We start from the raw sequence: 18,123 nt of genomic DNA on the forward strand, positions 1-18,123 counted from the left end.
AGCAAAAACCTGCAGACACCGCTGTCCACAGGACCTGGGGTTGAGTAGTCCTGATCTATGACTTGTTGGTTTCTATAATTATGCTTATGAGATGTTGTGACGAGGATACAATCACCAGTGTTCCCCAATGCTGACCAGGACAGAATATACATATATACCCGCCAACCCAGGTATTAGAATGATGAATGACTGCATTTCCCAATTCCTCTGTTTGATCACCAGGGCGACGGACTGGTACTGTGCTGTGAAGCTTTGTGTGGGTTACAGTGGGATTGTTTAAAAAGGGAAGTCTCGTGGTTATGCAGGTAAAGAACAATAAATTTGACAATTTATTAAATTCCATTCGCTTACTTAGGGGGGGGGGGGGGTGTATGCATAAAACTGTTCTGTATCTGTTTATATAGATCCTTATTTATTGTCACCTTATTTTTAAAATAGAAATTATTATTATTATTTCCATTATTATGATTATTATTATGATTATTATTAATATTATTGTTGTTGTTGTCCATCTTTTGATGGATAAAAGGTGAACATGACAATCACTGATCCCGGTAAAGTCTTCAAAGAAGTTTAACCCGGTCCATGCTACAAACTGCTAAACAGTGTGTCTGGTTTCTATCCGGTTTTTAGCACAGCAGTAGCCTTCTAATGCGTACCCGCCCCCCCGTCCCCCCCGTCCCCACCGTCCCCCCGGTCCCCCTTGATTGACCAGCCAATGAGTGCCAGGCAGAGGCCCGTTCAATAGGCTGGACTGCCCCCCCCAACACCACCCCCCCATTCCCCCCCCCCCCACGGTTGGGGCCTTGTGCTCTGTAGGTCCCAGGTGACAAGCACTCAGCAACGCCTGTGCGTGGGACTTTCCGTTCGTCATCGGTAGGGAAAGAAAAAAGAGAAAGAAAGAAAGAGAGAAAGAGACCGAGAGAGAGAGAGAGAGAGAGAGAGAGAGACGTGGGGGGGGGGTGAAGGCCTTCGTCTGGACTGAAGTCACTTCTTCTCCGAGCCCTGGAACACCTGCTCGTAAGGCGGGGGCGGGTGGCTGCAGTAGGACGGGGGCGGGGGGTAGTGCGCCATCATGCTGCCGCCGTTCGGCTGCACCTGGTAGGCGGGGGCCAGCGGTGACATCACTCCTCCTCCGGGATCCCCATAATGCTGTGCGCCTGGCTGCTGCACCCCTGTGTGATTGGACAGGATAGAGAGAGAGAGAGAGAGAGAGCGAGCGGGGATGTCAGATTCACCCAAAACCGCACTCCACCCACAGCCAGTTCTTTATGTATTAACGGGGGGTTTGTTGAGCGAGAACAGCTTCCTAAAATTAGGACCGATGTCCAGACTTTAGGGTCAGAGCAGGGGGGCAATACTCCTGATGGAACTTTATAAACAGTCTATGTCCTCTGGACCGCAAAAAAAATAAAAATAAAAAAAAATAATTTAAATGATTTACAGCACTTTTTACTGCCCTACATGTCTATGTTAACGAGAAGACGACACTCAGCGTAGATCCCACAGGACCGAAAGACAGCAAAGCCACAAGCCTGTTCTGTGTGGGAGAATCAGGAGGGGCGGCGTGGGGGGTGGGGGGTAGGGGGGGAGGGGGGGGGGGGGGTTGGGGCTGGCGTGGGTATCATTTCAGCGATGCTGTAAACTGTCGCCCTGGTGCCACGGACTTCCTGTGCAGTTGCCGGGGGAGACGGGCGCTGGAGGGATGTAAATAGAGGGATGAAGTACGTCAGAGCTGCTCACCGCTGCCCTGAAATTAGCCCGCGTCCCGCTAACGTTCTCCAGCGGATGCTATCCCCCCCCCCCCCCCCCCCCCCCGCCTCTCTGTTAATTGCAGGGGGTGGGTGGGCTACCCCTATCATTAACCCCGTTCAACACTTTAAAGCTCATTATCATTTTCGTTCAGCGCCGACTTTGACCAAGAAAAATTGCGGGCTACGTGCTTGCGGCTTTGAGCTTGTTTTTAGACATACAAGAAGATCGTTGCTTTTAACAGACAAAGCATTTACAGTGTAGAAGAAAAATGCTTTGTAATGGCAACTGACTTCCTGGCAGCCATTCATTTCAAGTATAAATAGAAGAAATATAATTCCACAGATTAGATTAGCCAGAATTTTAGATTGGCCAACATAGTAAACCTCTTCACAAGAAATAGAATTTATTTGGACAAGAAAATATCTGAGTGACTTCTGAGTGACAAATCAAACTGAAAAGATTTTGGAAACCAAGAGAGCTCATATCTTAGTCCCCCCCAAAAATCCCCAGTGCTCGTCCTGTGTGTGGAGTGCACTCTCCCAAAAAACCCCCAGCACCTGTCCTGTGTGTGGAGCGCACAACCCCAAAAAAAACCCAGCGCCCATCCTGTGTGTGGAGTGCACTCTCCCAAAAAACCCCCAGCGCCTGTCCTGTGTGTGGAGCGCACACCCCCAAAAAAAACCCAGCGCCCATTCTGTGTGTGGAGTGCACTCTCCCAAAAACTCCCAGTGCCTGTCCTGTGTGTGGAGCGCACTCCCCTAAAAAACCCCAGCGCCCGTCCTGTGTGTGTGTTTGCAGAGTAGACTGGGTAAACAGTGGAACTGCTGGAGAGATAAGTCACAGCTGATTTACAGTCGGAGAGCTGATGTACAGAGAGGGACAGAGCTGCTGAATCAGAGAGCTCTGTGTTTACTGTGGATGTGAAGTGCAGCTTGCACCGCGATGCAGTGAACATGTAGAGTTTCTGTGTGTGTGTGTGTGTGTGTGTATGTGTGTGTGAGAGAGAGTGGGAGTGTGTGAGTGTGTGAGTGTGTGTGTGTGTGTGTATGTGTGTGTGTGTGTGTGTGTGTGTGTGTGTGTATGTGTGTGTGAGAGAGAGTGGGAGTGTGTGAGTGTGTGTGAATGAGCAAGTGAGTGTACATGTCTGTGTGTGTATGTGTGTGTGTGTGAGTGAGCGGGAGAAGGAGAGAGAGAGAGAAAGAGAGAGAGAGAAACAGCCAGCATCTGCATTTTCCTCACTCATTTTAATTACCGAACTGTATCTCGACAAAGAGAATCTAGGCAGGCCTGAACAGAAGATTGCAGATTACGCTCTCACAGGAGCTGTGGAGCTCTCACGTCCTGCGGCCTTCCGCACACCGCGTACGCACGGATTAAAAGTTCTGCCATCGGATGAAATATTAATGCCTTGTCTTGTGGGTTTACTGAGGAGAGGAATACACGTGGATATGGTGGGGGTACAAACATGAGCTGTGTGGAGCAGGGAGGTCTCTCCGGTGGGGGGGGGGGGGGGGCATGGGAAAACGCTTTACTGTACACCCCTTAGTATCCCTGTTGCCATGACAATGGAGTGGGTCACTAGTTTATGCAGGGGTTAGAGCAGCTATTTTATATTTCTGCCTCATAAATCATACTGTACACCTTCTTTTTTTTTTTACCCCACAAGCATAATGTAACATAACACACTGGCTTTTATTATTATTTTTTAAAAATAATATGGCATAGAATGTGAATGTTGAGGTTCATGAATACGTATGTCAATAACCACACAGAGGCAGCTCCTCCATTAGGCTACTTGCAATTATTGACAGAAACATTTATGAATATCCATGTTGTGGTCAATGAATAATATATAACTTCAATAAAGGGCCATTCATAGACAGTTAACAAATTTTCTTTGTATCATTAAAGATGTTCAGGTTCAAATTTGATAACATTCAACAACATTTATTACAATATTTCAATATTACAATATTTCAAATGAATGTTCAAGGACCATTCAAGAAAGGTGCAGATGTCGGCAGCATGTACCCTCATGTCCTGAGAATGTCATAGGATAGGAACCAAAATTAGTTAGGCGGTTGTAGCAGTGGGGGCTCACCTTGCGTGACACAGGGATGTCGAGTGAAGGACACATTAAAGGAGGGCTCCTCGCTGAGGGACGAGGGGTACATGCGTCTCCGGATGAAGAAGCCGGCCCCGCAGCAGAACAGCACCCCCATCATCAGCAGCAGCCTGTGGGACACACACACACACGCACACGCACACGCACACACACACACATATGCACATATACACACACACACACACACGCACACACACGCATGCACGCACGCACACACACGTACACACACACACACGCACGCACACAGATGCACGCACGCACGCACACACACATACACACACACACACGCACACGCATACACACACATATACCCACACACACGCACATGCACGCACGCACACATACACATATGCACATATGCACATATACACACACGCATGCACGCACATACACATATGCATGCACACATACATGCACACCCACACGCACGCACACACGCACACACATACACACATATGAACATATACACACACACACACACATGCACACGCAGGCACGCACGCACACACACATACACACACACGTACGCATGCACACACACAAACACACACATATATGTACACATGCACGCACACACATAAACAGAAACATGGGATTGGCATTATATAAATCCTACCTGACCCATTCCCATGTTTGTGTGAGTGTGCGTGTATGTACGTGTGTGTGTATTTGTGTGTGCGTGCATGCGTGCGCTTGTGTGTGTGTGTGTGTGTGTGTGCGCACACGCGTGCGCTTGTGTGTGTGTGTGCGTGCATGCGTGCGCTTGTGTGTGTGTGTGCGCCCGTGTGTGTGCGCGCGCGCGTGTGTGTGTATGTATGTGCATGTGTGCGTGCGTGCACTTGTGTGTGTGTGTGCGTGCGTGTGTGTGTATTTGTGTGTGCGTGCATGCGTGTATTTGTGTGTGTGTGTGTGTGTGTGTGTGTGTGTGTGTGTATGTGCATGTGTGCGTGCGTGCGCTTGTGTGTGTGTGTGCGTGCATGTGTGTGTGTGCGCGCGTGCGCGTGTGTGTATGTGACACAGGAACACGGGAATGGCATTATATAAATTCTACTTGATCGTTCCTCCGGGAAATTATCAGAAGGGTCTTTTTTGTTTTGGCCCAGCACTACACACACCTGCTGTGACACATTAACGAATCCATTCTCTTCACCTGAGACCTTGACGAGCACAATCAGGCGTCTCGGCGCTGGGCTAAAACAGAAACCTGTGCTCCACCCCGGCCCGTTTCAGACGAGACTTTCGATACGCTGAGCGGGATGAAGTGAAACGGCTCTTTGGTCATGACAGGGAGATGTGATTGCTCCACAGACGAGACCATTAGTATTTGTTGATGTATTTAGCACGTGCACGTAATGCTGTTACTCAGAGCACCTCGTGAGGTTAACATGGCACGACACAGAAGTGCACGAATGCAGAAGATGCCATTATTATGACAGGAATACATATTAGCCACAAAAATTTATTTAAGCAGCCGGTTAATAATGACCACAGTCCCATTCCCATACAATTATTTTAATCGAAGCAGCCAAACAGGAAATTCATACTTGTTAAAATGATAACATTCATAAATAACAAACTGCAACTCGTAAGGAAATCTTCATGCTGCGTAACACTTTCATGTAAATGCGCACTTAATTTGAAACATCCTCAGGAACACATTCAGAGGGAGGACCGCGTATCGCGGCGCGCTCAACGTCGTCTGTCAGGCAGGCCAGCAGCTCCATTAATCCAAGCCCCTTAGCCCGCGGCGGACTGTCACGCCGTCCCCGCAGAGCGCCGCGCGGCACTCAGAACCGGAGAAACGACGGGCTCCACCGCGCTGCGATTCGGGCGCGACTTCCTCTGTGATTTCCCAAACCCGAGGCTGCGGGCACAGGGGGTGTTCCCCCAGTTGGCCGGCTCGGAAAATGGCGCTCGGAGAAGGGGAAATGATGTCATTAGGGGCGGTTAGCGGGGGCAGATGGGGGGGGTGTAAGATGTGCCGGGGATTGCCAGAAGAGGGAGGCTGAGCTCCGGGCCCTTCATACCGTCTTTTCCGGTATCGATTGCGTTTTCGGAGAAGCGCGGGGGACGCGTCACGCTCAGACAGCGGGTAGCCGTGGGAACGGGGGGGGGGGGGGGTCGGGAGATGGGGGGGCTGTCCAGAAGCCCCATGGCGAGGGGGAGGGGGGGGGGTGGGGACGCTAAATGAATCTGTCATGTGCATTGATCCCTCTCTCCTTACCATTCCCCCCACCCCCCCCCCTTTCCCCGCCCCCCTCCCCCCCCCTCCCTGATATTGGGCTTTAATGCAGTCCATTTGCGGTCCATTTGTAATGGGAGAGTGATCAGACGCATGCAGCGTGTCCGTGGAGGAAGAGCTTAATGCTCTGCTCAGACTAATGCTGCTCTTACCCCCTTCAGCCTCTCAGCAGGCGCCCTGCGCTTGCATGGTGACACAGCATGAGTACCGCAAAAAACCTAAAATAAATCTTTCCCCTACTAGTCTTTTAATGAGACATATGTAATATAAATCTTTCGTAGAAAATCTATTTCATAAAAAATATTTTTTTTAAATATTAAATTTAAAAAATGTAAGTTACTTTTTGCTTTCCAAGTGAAATTTTCCTACCCCATTGGCAAATTTTGAAATTAATCAAACTGTCTCACCTTATTTGCAATAATTTTGTTGTATAGTCTTAGTAAAACAGTAATAGAAATTAAATTTATATATTTAAAGTATAAATCTAGGATTAAGATACTTCGAGGTTGACTTAATTTTTGGTTTATTTTAAAGTGACTGGAAATGTCCCAGCGAGCAAAAGCCAGCATCTGGACGTCTAGAGGGGTGGAAATCTCGGTTGAGAGATGTTTTGACATAAACGGACATGGTTAACCCTAATATAGCTCGTGTTTTATGTGAATATAGTCTGGCTATGTCCTAGTCAGCTAGAAAACTTTCACTTTTAAACAAAATGCAGCCAGGTTATCACCTGAACATCCGGATGGTGCTTCACTGACTGTTTACCAACTTTACACCACAAAAATGTTTTACTGGGTATTTGTCTTTGGCTGGCTCAACTGGTCTTCTCTGTTTTAGACGCCCTGTGTTTCTACCCCAATGCAACCTCGGTCAACTTGGGGAAACAAGCTACTGGCTCACTTGAGATTGGGCGGCAGTGTAGCACAGTGGGTAAGGAACTGGGCTTGTAACCGAAAGGTCATAGGTTTGATTCTTGAGCAAAGTACTTAACCTGCATTGCTTCAGAATGTACCCAGCTGTATAAACGGATGCAGTGTAATATGCTGTGCGAAAGTCGTGTCAGTCGCTCCGGATATGAGCGTCTGCTAAATGCCTGTAATGCAAGATGAAAATGGACATTAAGAGCCTGATTTACTAAGACCGTTAACACGCGCAAAACCTTCTAGAAAAAGCTCGGTCATGGCGTTCGTTTTGCACCAATCACGGGCTGTGTTATTAGTTAAGCGTGTGCTGAAGGGTTCTGCGCATGCTAAAAGTCTTAGCACAGCAGTACTAAGTACAAAAAAAGACCTTCATCCTTCGCCCCCTCACGGACTGCACGCGACACGAGATTATCCAGCGTGATAACGGTCCGTACGCCTGCATTGTGCTATTTCCCAACCGCAATCATATCTTCGATAATGGACAAATATTTCAAAAGTGAAAATTTTTGTGTTCACCGTTTGCCATTCTGGTAAAAAAAAGAAATATAAATTGGAATAGGGAGACAGGATAACGGAGATAGCGACGGGGCGATGAAGATACAGTGTGCGAGAGACAGAGTTTTGGCGACCTTCGCTCGGCTGTTTACCCACGGCCCGCTCTTGCACAATGAATCTCATAAATCTGCTTCTCCGCTGTTCAGTAAAACGATCTCTTTCAATCGAGGGCCTTCCTAACGACAAATGGACTCCCTTAGAAGAATGAACAATAAGGACTCAACGCGGTTATAAATGCATTGACCCACATACCCAAAGAAACTAACTTGCCCTTATAAACTTCATAAAAAATCTCTTTTGTAAGAGCGGTTTAGATATATCAGTCCTATCACTGAGACCCCCCCCCCCTCCGCCCCCCCCTCTGCCCCCCCCCCTCTGCCCCCCTCCGCTTTTGTCATTCAGGGCCTGTATTTCAAAGGGCTCATAATATCCTTCAGAGAAGCCCGTACATAGCAGTTTACCTTGAACGGTATTCAATGACAGGCCTTACTAGTCCCCCCCCCGTGTGACAAAAGATGGTAGAGAGATCTTCCTTTTTGGGTCACACAGACTCACGAACTGATATGCTGGACAAACACAAAGCCTACCCTACAACAGACAATGCCTATTACCCACAATTCACTGCCGGGGCCAGCCACCGATGCAACCTACCCACCGTTCGCCTGTCTGAAATGACTGGCCAAGAGGGCTACGCTCATCTCCGGCAAGGGTTTGATTTTCCTCCCCCCCCCCCATGTGTTGAGCTAGCTTTCTAACGAGTGTGCTGCCAGCTAGCCTGCTACCTGCTACCTCCTGACGCAAAGATATTTAAGAAGTACAAAAAAAAAGCACAAGATGTTATAAACAGTCCATTGAAGCCCATCTAGACTTGCCATCTATCCAGAGGAGGAAAATGCAGGTTCAGGAAGTCAAAGTCCTCCCCGGTATCCTGTTCCAGTCAAATGGATTTGCCAATTAGCACAATTCGTTCAGCCTAGGAGGTGGAGCTAATTAGGGAAATCTGCTGGCGGAGCTCACGGGTGGAAGAAACTCACGGAAGCACTTTTACTTTGTGAGCCCTGCACTTTCCACTTTCTACTTTACACCTTCTGTATGGGGCGACATAGCTCAGGAGGTAAGACCGATTGTCTGGCAGTCGGAGGGTTGTCGGTTCAAACCCCGCCCTGGGCGTGTCGAAGTGTCCTTGAGCAAGACACCTAACCCCTAACCCCTAACTGCTCTGGTGAATGAGAGGCATCAATTGTAAAGCGCTTTGGATAAAAGCGCTATATAAATGCAGTCCATTTACCATTTACCATCCTACATCTCTCTCTCTCTCTCTTTTGCTCCTCTGCACTTTCCACTTTCTACAAACTAGAGAGAGTGTGCGGCAATGCATCTGGACTCGATAACTCCGTGTTCTTGCAAGCTGTTCCTTATATTACCTTACTTATATTACATTACATTGCATTCATTTGGCAGACGCTTTTATCCAAGGCGACGTACAATAAGAGCTTAACGTACAATAAGTGCACAGCATTAACAGCTCTCCGTTTAAAAAAAGATACATTCTGAGGCGACATGCTCTGTGTGCTATTTTCCTCGAACTAATTTCCACCTATGCCCCCTTTGCGCTACAGAAAATAATTCTCTTTGTAAATCCCCTTCAATGAATGTGAAAACCTCGAATTTAAGTCTCCTTTTGCTAAGCCCGAGGAGATTAAGCATCTTGAATATTCCCTTCTAATCCCTTATTAAAAAAAAAAAAAAAAAAAACAGCTAAATTGAAAAAAAAGGCTTGTCTGGCTTTAAGATGGCACCGCCTGGGATCATTGAGGACTTCATATCTGATACCACAAGAAGGCCGAAAACACGGGCCTGCATTTCGCCTGACTGCGGCCAGATCCCACCGTGTGGTTTCACCGCAGGGCAATTAAGGGAAGAGAGAACACAATATCGTTTATTTAATAAATAAAAACTGCTAAAAGCACGCCATGAAACGCGGAGCCTCGTTGCTGAGAGGAAGCGCGTTTTATTAGTGCTGCTGGCCTCGTTCCGCCGCAGGAAGTTAACGCGGCTCGCCCCTCCCTCGGCTGTCCTGGGACTGCGGTTAAAAGCGCTCGAAGCGATTTAATACATTTTAAAATACAGAAACTGCTTGAGTGGCCGGATGCAGGGAGAGCTTCTGTGTTGGACTGTACAGCTTTATTAGAAACGGCACCTCAGTCCATATATCGTCTAACCCGCCCATCCTGGGCAGGATCGCGGGGGGGGGGGGGGGGTGGGGGGGGGTGGGGGGGTTCGGGGTGGGGGGTGCTAGAGCCTATCCCAGCATGCATTGGGGCGAGAGGCAGGAATACACCCTGGACAGATCGACAATCTATCGCAGGGCACACCATTCACTCACACACTCATACCTATGGGCAATTTAGAGTCTCCAATTAGCCTAACCTGCACGTCTTCGGACTGTGCGAGGAATCCGGAGTGCCCGGAGGAGACCCACGTGGACACGGGGAGAACATGCAAACTCCACACAGAAAGGCCACAAGCCGAGATTCGAACCCACGACCTACTCGCTATGTGACGACAGTGCTGCCCACGTAGTGTTATTAGACCCAAAGTAGTGCCACTGCACCACCGTGCCACCCAAACCTAGCACCTCTTGGGTGCCATTTTAATGCGTGATCACCCTCAGCAGTGCAGGAGACCAAAATTCGCCCAATTTTGGAATTCTCAAACGGGGAATCAATGGGAATGGGAATCTGCGGCAAAGCGGGAGTCTTGTGCTTCTGGAAAAAGAGTGTGCACGCTTGTGATACATATTCAATTAACTGTCGCTCCTAATTTCCCTCTATTAAAAAGAGAAGAGAAGAGAAGAGAAGAGCGCTCTTTCAGCGTGAAGAAGGCAAATTTACTAAAATCATTATGGTTCAGTTCCGCATGAGCGGAATTCCACAGCTCAGTTGCTACAAGTGTGTATTACAATGACTAACAGAGTAAACAGATTAATGTCATTTGACTTGCCTCTCTGCTGGTAATATGCTAATATTTAATATTTACATTCTGGTCTCGTCCCAGTCTTTTGTAGTCTTCGTAGCTCATCGTCTGTCTCTTATTCTGTATCATGGGATATTGTGTCTTTTTAGAAGGCAGTGCCTCAGATCTTGAGAATCAGACGTACACTTCCCATACAGCTGGTCTGTATTTTGATTTTTGACTTCCGCTCTTAATTTGTTAAGTAGCTGAATCATCTCCTTGGGTTAGCATGTTGTAATGGGACGATACATTCAACTTGAAGTTTGCATGCCCGCCCTCAGGGATTTTATGAAACCAATCAGCGTCAGTTAGTCAAGTTTTGATCTAATTAACTAATTAGCCCAATTAAGGCTAGTAACACTAAACCAGTACATAGACACTGGCCCTCTGGGAACCGAGTGTGACAGATGACAGATAGTAACTATAGTAACTGTTGGTGCCTAAGCACTTACAGACAGAAATTAACCCTTTGAAGAGCGAGTGTTCCGGATTGGTTTTTTTTCTTCCAAAATTCCAAGCCAGTGTTCTAGAACTCCATTGCTTTCAATTTCCAGCAGCGATTGAGTGTTACATCAGCACTAGAATGTTCTTAAGTGAACATTCTAATGCTGATGTACACCTTAAAGGGATTACTCCTTAAGGGATAAATGGAGAGGAATTAAATTATTTAGCAATATCCTGGTGGTGAGAGCTGGGGGGTGTGTGGAACTACGTGTCCCAGCATCACTGAAAAAGGTGAGGTGCATGAAGCTGAATACTGAAAGGACTACATCTCCCAGAATCAGCACCAAAGCTGAGGATGTGCATATCAGTATTTCAGAGATGAAAAGTCTACTGGAAATGCTATAGCACGTCAGTCAGTGTCAGTGTTTCTGAAAATATGTACAGGTAATGTAATTATTGAATAGCCAATACCGGATAATATCAGATATGTTAACTTAAATGTAATACGTTTTTAAAATAGGAATACTATTAGTTGTCGATTTGTTTTTCTACATATTTTCCTGCATTTAAAATAATTTCATTTAATTTCATTTTACTGCTGTGTCTATCAGCATAAATGTGTTACAAGGAAAAAAGATTCGAAATCGACATTTAAAAATACGGTGTGCTTACCCACATGTGCTGTAACGAGTTACAAACGAGATTTTTTTACAGGCAACAGGAACTCCTTAATGGTGAAAGGATGGAATGCTCAGTGTGTGGGGGGTCTCACTGGTCGATTTGAATTATCTCTGATCGTCGCACTCACCAGAAGTACCATAGCCTCTGGACGGAGAGGGCCCTGACACAGCACCGGGTTCCACAGCAGTCCTCGTAAGACCGGCATCTGAAAACGACATAGGGGCGACATAGGGGTGACATAGGGGCGACATAGCTCAGGAGGTAAGACCGATTGTCTGGCAGTCGGAGGGTTGCCGGTTCAAACCCCGCCCTGGGCGTGTCGAAGTGTCCTTGAGCAGGACACCTAACCCCTAACCCCTAACTGCTCTGGCGAATGAGAGGCATCAATTGTAAAGCGCTTTGGATAAAAGCGCTATATAAATGCAGTCCGTTTACCATTTACCAAAACACGCGAGACATCACATCACAGGGAACCTTATCCCGGTGCGTTGTGTAACTTACATTACAATCCAACTACTGTGGCACAGCACCAGCGCAACCCAGATAAAAATATTTAGTCAGGCAAGCCTTTAAAGCCAGTGGTCTCCAGCCCTGGTCCTGGAGAGCTACAGGGTCTGCTGGTTTTTGTTTTCACCTTAAAATCAGCACCCAGTTGAGACCCCGATGACGCCCGGTGAGTTGAGTTAACTGTGTGATCAACCGCTCCAATTGATTCATGTGCAGAGTCACCGTGAAAACCAGCAGACCCCTGTAGCTCTCCAGGCCCAGGGTTGGAGACCACTGCTTTAAATGGACCGGCCTTTAGGCCTATACGTCAGCACTCCCACCTGCTGGCTGTGTACGGAAGCTGAGAGCGGGCGAGGTTGCACTTAAAAAAAAAAAAATTATTATCCCGTTATCTCAAGGTCATGCCTTAATTTTCGCATTAGCCCGAAACGACAAAAAAGGTCACACTTTAGTTAGGTAGCCTAACTGATTACGTTAGCTCGTGAACTGTTGTTGAACTATGACGATGTTGTTTTTTTGTTTTTGTTTTTTTTTTTTTGCTGGAAGAAACTTTGAACGTGTTATTGCTCAGCTCATTTTCGAAAGATTTTTGGAGGAAAGATCGCGGTGGCCGCGCAGACGGCCACCGCGCTAAACCCAGAAATAAAAGGAAGCGTTAGCAGAACTCATTGACACTGAGAAATCTCATCCATTAACTTGCATTCAAATTTTTTTAAAGCTTGCCAATGGAACCCCTCAGACTTTTGATTAAAAGGGATATTTAAGGTCATATCGCTTCTCTTTTTGGGGACGGAATGTGTCTCCAGGATTTTGAAACATTCACTTGTCAGACATTTGGTCAGCAAGAATGTGCTTTTGTTCTTTTGAAAAGTCGCAGTTTGAAAAGTGGTAGTTTGAAAAGCGGCGGACTGAAAAGCTTCAGCGTCGACGGTTTAAAATTCCACGCCTCACCATGGCATATCAAGAGCAAACAACAACCGTTCTCATAACCTTGTTTTACTTCATTGCACATTCCATTTACTTCACAAAACAGTTTGAAGGTTTTGTATTATTGAAATGAAAAGGGTCAGCGTGCTGCTAGACGTTCCACAGAGTCTCAATGAGCAAGCCGTTCAGCCTTGTCCGGTGCAGTAGCGTTAAGAATCCAATTCCATCTCACTGAACAATTCAGCACTGGAAAGGGCAGAGAAATTAGTTAAACTGGTAAAAATAGTAAAAATATGCGCAACAATTAGATTTATTAGATTTAGAATTTGATTGAATTGCCATACAAGTTCAAGTTCAAACAAAAATTAGTTCACACATAGTGCCTGATTTACTAAGACCTTTATAGCAAGAGTGAGACCGTTTTGCCCACTAATAGTGAAAACAACAAAACAACCAATGACTGGTGCAAAACAAATACCATGACCAATCATTGGCCACGCTATTGGTTTTGCGTGTGCTAAAAGGTTTTGCACACGGTAAACGTCACAGTAAATCAGGTCCATAATGTATTCATAATTAATTTACGTAGTTTATGTACATCAAGTCTAGCCAGTCCAATCATAATGATACTCACGCTGCGTGGCTTCTGTTTTGAACACAGATTTTTTCCTGATGGTGTTTTGGACAAGGACTTTAGGCCACATTCAGATAATCTGGATATTCAGACATCTAGATAGCATATCGATGTCTAGCATTATCTAGATGCATTCTGTGTAGAATGTCTAGATATTTAAAACGTCTTATTACCCTTTCATAACAACTTCCAGCACTAACACACCCCCTACCATGCAACGCGTTCCAACGAACCAAACTTCCAACTGCTTTTCAGACGACAAGCATCCAACAAGTTTAAGCGTTCAAGAACAATCCCACAGAACGGACCTGCAGTTAATTATCATTCAGCACTTAGAAATCACAACTGGAAAGACACAAAAGGCTTTCAGTAGTAGTATCGAACTTCCAGCTAGTCAGGCATCGCCATGCAGCGCTCTCCCCTTAACGCTGCGCCACCTGTTTCACCACTGCAAGCAAACGATTGGATAATGGCTGAGCGGTACGTCATTGACTGTCTAACCAGCTTCCTGGGAACGGAGATGGGACGAGAAAAGCCAGTACGACTGCTGTAATTAGCTGTAATTACATGGGAGCGTTTCATGCTTAACGAGGCAGTGGCATTTAAACAGCTTTCCCAATGCGCTTCGTGGCATACTGAAACACGGAGGAAATGTGCAAAAAAAAATCTTTAAAAAAAAACACCTCTGCGGCAGTAGTTAATGATTCATGTTCAAAACCAGGAGGCTGTTTGTTTGTTTGTTTGTTTCCTCAGACAGGTACTGTGCAGGCTTATCAGCAGGAGAGAGAGAAATAAAGAGAGAGAGAGAGAGATGGAGAGACAAAGGGAGACAGAGAGATGGAGAGAGAGAGAGAGAGAGGGAGCAAGAGTGTGAGAGAGAGAGAGAGAGAGAGGGAGGGGGAGAGAGTGAGAGAGAGAGAGAGAGAGAGAGAGAGAGAGAGAGAGAGTAAGCATAAAATGCAGGAAATGAAGACATTCAAATCGATGTGGAGGAGGTGCATTAATAATGCAGGGGCCAGAGCAGCAAATGGCCATGAAGGCTTCCTCCAGGAGAGAGCTGAGGAGGGTCCAGTGCAGTGGATGACCAAGCCTGGAAGGACTGAAGGTTCATGTCGTCTTGTGAGCCAAGAGTATGTGAGCGTATGCACTGCAAAGGGCATTTTCATCACTAAGTACTATTAAGCGCCAGTAGTGATTGTGACATCAGCGTTAGAATGTTCAGCTAGGAACATTCTACTCGCATACTTGTGATGTGATCTTACACTCTAAAGGGTTAAACCATCATTTCCTGAAGTCAAAGCCACTGCGTTCAGACACTGAAAGGGCCTGCTTACGAACCAAATGCTTGTTTGAAGATTAAAGGGAGACCTCAAAGCCCTGTGACATTTCCCTGTGATGGTGGATTTTGACAAACCACGCGAAAGTTCTAGCTGGCAAAGGCTGTTTTTGATGCAGTTACATCAACAGTCGTGACATTCGTTAATCCAAAGAAAAATCTCTGTCATCTCTCTCTCTCACTCACTCACTCACTCACTCATACAGCAGCCCACATCTGATAGCCACTAGTCCAGGTGCTGAAGATTAGGCTGCTTCAAAGGCAAATCCAGGCAGCACCTGTCACCCAATCCATATCACCAGCAGATATTTTTTTAAAAACCGATCAAGCATCAGAAACGAATATCTGAATGCCTTTTAATGAGAGCAGCCAGGGGCACCAATCAGGAGGTGGCTCCATGTATGACATTTTTCCCACAGTGCTTTGCTAACTGTATCTGATCTGTAACTGCACAAGTATGGCTTCAAAACATTTGTGCACAAGAAAGAGAAAGAAGACAATCTAGTTGAGTTGTGGCAAAGAATCAGAAATATGATTATATTGCTGTTCTTACACTGTGTGAAGGCCTGTAAAGCACAGCGAAATTACTGTTTTAACTGTCCACGTTTAATTAACTTTTTCTTTTTTTAACGGTGCAGCTATAAAATTACTCAAGAGATCTGTTTCTCCACAAAAAAAAAAACACAGGTAATTATGCCAAGATTCAACATCCACTCCTCACTGTGTGAAATCACGTTGAGATTGCTAGGCAACCAGAGATGGTTAATGGCCCCCAAATAGTGGGAAGGGCTGGTCTGGTCAGGAGCTCATATTGTCTATGGTATCATCTGATTGGTTGTCACAGTCTGACCTTGCTAGGGGTCAGAGGGCATCCAAACTCCTGATGTCCTAACCAGTGAGAAAAAAAAAAAAACATATAGTGTCCGCCCGGCCTAATCCGGACTGTGCCAGTGCCAGCTGTGGCCAGTAGCTCCACTGGGGGACGCGCAATCGGAGATTGTGTTGCTCGGGGCATTGGAGGGTTCAGGCAGTCCGTGATTCATCGCTGTCTAGCGCCCCCAGCTGGTTGATCGGGGCCCGTGGACCGCATGTCTTTCGCCAACTCCACTCTACTTGGCGACACCAAGTATTTCGGACGAGAACTGCGGATGTCTACACTCTGAATGAATGAATGAATGAATGATTGCATTAATATAGCACTTCTTTTCTGAACGCTCAAAGTGCTTTACAGTGGTGAGTGGGAACTCACCTCACCCACCACCGCAGGGGTGATGCCCGGCAGCCATTTTTGCGCCAGAACGCTTACCAGACATTAGCTGAGGTGGAGAGGGAGAGAACATTTTTTAGCCAATTAAATCAGGGGATAATTAGGCTTAGAAAGCCAGGTTGGGAATTTAGCCAGGACACCGGGGGAACCCCCTACTCTTCGCCAAGAGTGTCATGGGGTCTTTAATGACCACAGTGAGTCAGGACCTCGGTTTGACGTCTCATCCGAAAGACCTCTCTCCCAAAATCGTCAGTGGGGTTCCGCATGAACGCAGCTGCAGCCACAGATAATTGGACGTCCCAAAATTAGGGTGGAAATTGGACATATTTTGTTCTGAACAAAAGATATATATAATAAAAAAAAATAAAAAAAATCTCCAAGGACATTTCTAATCTTATTTCATTTTCCACAGGCCAGCAACCTCAGATTTGAAAACAGACAAATTAGGCTTTAAGGTGATTTATGAGCTAACATAACATCTTAGCTCTTATCGTCGCCATCGAGCTGTTAGGAGAATGAAAAGCTTAGTCTCCTCCCTGAAGTACGAGTGCTGAATCATCACCCAACTCCAAAAATCACCTCCCACTCCCCCTAGGGAGCCCCGCTTGTGTCGCGTTTTACTCTTGTCCTCCTTCATTTTGTATTCAAACCGAAACGAAAATGCAATATATCTTGCAAAAAAAAAAAAAAAAAAAACGCAGCGAAGATCGAATATATTAAATATTAAATATTTTCACATTGAAATTCACTAAACCTACGCTGAAGCACTGTACTTTTGGTCCAGGAGAGATGCAAGCAGATATCCCACTATTTCGTCAGGTCGATGTCGAATCTGTGGCACTGGGGCAGAAAAGCTGAAATGGTCCAGACGCTGATTGGTCTGAATATGGTGGCACTGGTGTCATGCTGAAGATAACGGTGTCTTCTCAGGACCAGGGTATAGTGTCTACTACCATTGCCGTGGATACAGGTGCGTGCAGTTTGTATGCGAGTGGGCGAGTGTTTGTGTGTGTGTGTATGGGCATGTGTGTGCATGTTTGTGAGGGAACATGAATCTGGATTACCCTTTTTAATTGAAGGGTAATAACCAAATGTAATTAAAGGGAGATTTGTGTGAAAGGAATGCAAAATGCGTTTTGTAGCTCAAATTTAAGATGTAAAATGCATCGATTAGCTCACACATACTTCAAACGGCTTATCGCTCTCAAAGGTACTCACAGCAAACAGTCACATCCGGAGCCAGATACTCAGTCGTCAGCTCAATTGAACGGAAGTAACCGAGATTAATTTATCTAGCGAGTCCTCAGACTTGGGGAAACACACCAGCGCTGTTAAATCGTGGCTGACGAACGCTCGTTAAGATGGCGACGCGTTTTCTCGGTAACGGCGTGGACGTTGGCGGGTTCAGCACATTAATTAATTAATGCACTTCCCCTGGTCTAGGCTCATAGCCGTGCTAAGCCCTTTGAAGAGCAGGTTTTTTTGGAATGTTTTTTTCCAGTGTACTAGAACTCTGTAGCTTCCAATCATCACCAGCAGTGATTGTGACATCAGAGCATTCTAATCCCATATTTGTCATCCCCTCACCTTAAAGGGGTTCATCTCAGGCCAGTGCGAGCTAGCCTGAGTCATCATGGCCACATGACAAAGTGACGCTCCGGAGTGCTGAACAGGTGGCACCTTTTCTACCGAGCGTCAATGTCGTTTTCCGT

At 46.3% G+C, this 18,123-nt stretch overlaps 1 protein-coding gene across 3 annotated transcripts in view; it reads right to left on the reverse strand.

The window, feature by feature from the left end:
• Positions 1–788: 788 nt before the first annotated feature.
• Positions 789–18,123, reverse strand: part of LOC118234044 (vesicular, overexpressed in cancer, prosurvival protein 1-like) — a 32,046-nt gene continuing 14,711 nt past the window's right edge. For 2 of the 3 annotated variants that reach the window (XM_035430333.1, XM_035430335.1), the window contains exons 3-5: positions 11,868–11,945; positions 3,857–3,990; positions 988–1,175 (exon numbers count right to left, since the gene is read on the reverse strand). In XM_035430333.1, coding sequence (XP_035286224.1) covers positions 988–1,175; positions 3,857–3,990; positions 11,868–11,945 — 400 coding nt within the window. Of the gene's footprint in view, positions 1,176–3,856; positions 3,991–11,867; positions 11,946–18,123 lie in introns of all 3 variants that reach the window. The other variant, XM_035430332.1, reaches the window with a different exon arrangement.

Source organism: Anguilla anguilla, chromosome 8 (assembly GCF_013347855.1).
Source record: "Anguilla anguilla isolate fAngAng1 chromosome 8, fAngAng1.pri, whole genome shotgun sequence".
In the NCBI taxonomy this organism is placed as follows: domain Eukaryota; kingdom Metazoa; phylum Chordata; class Actinopteri; order Anguilliformes; family Anguillidae; genus Anguilla; species Anguilla anguilla.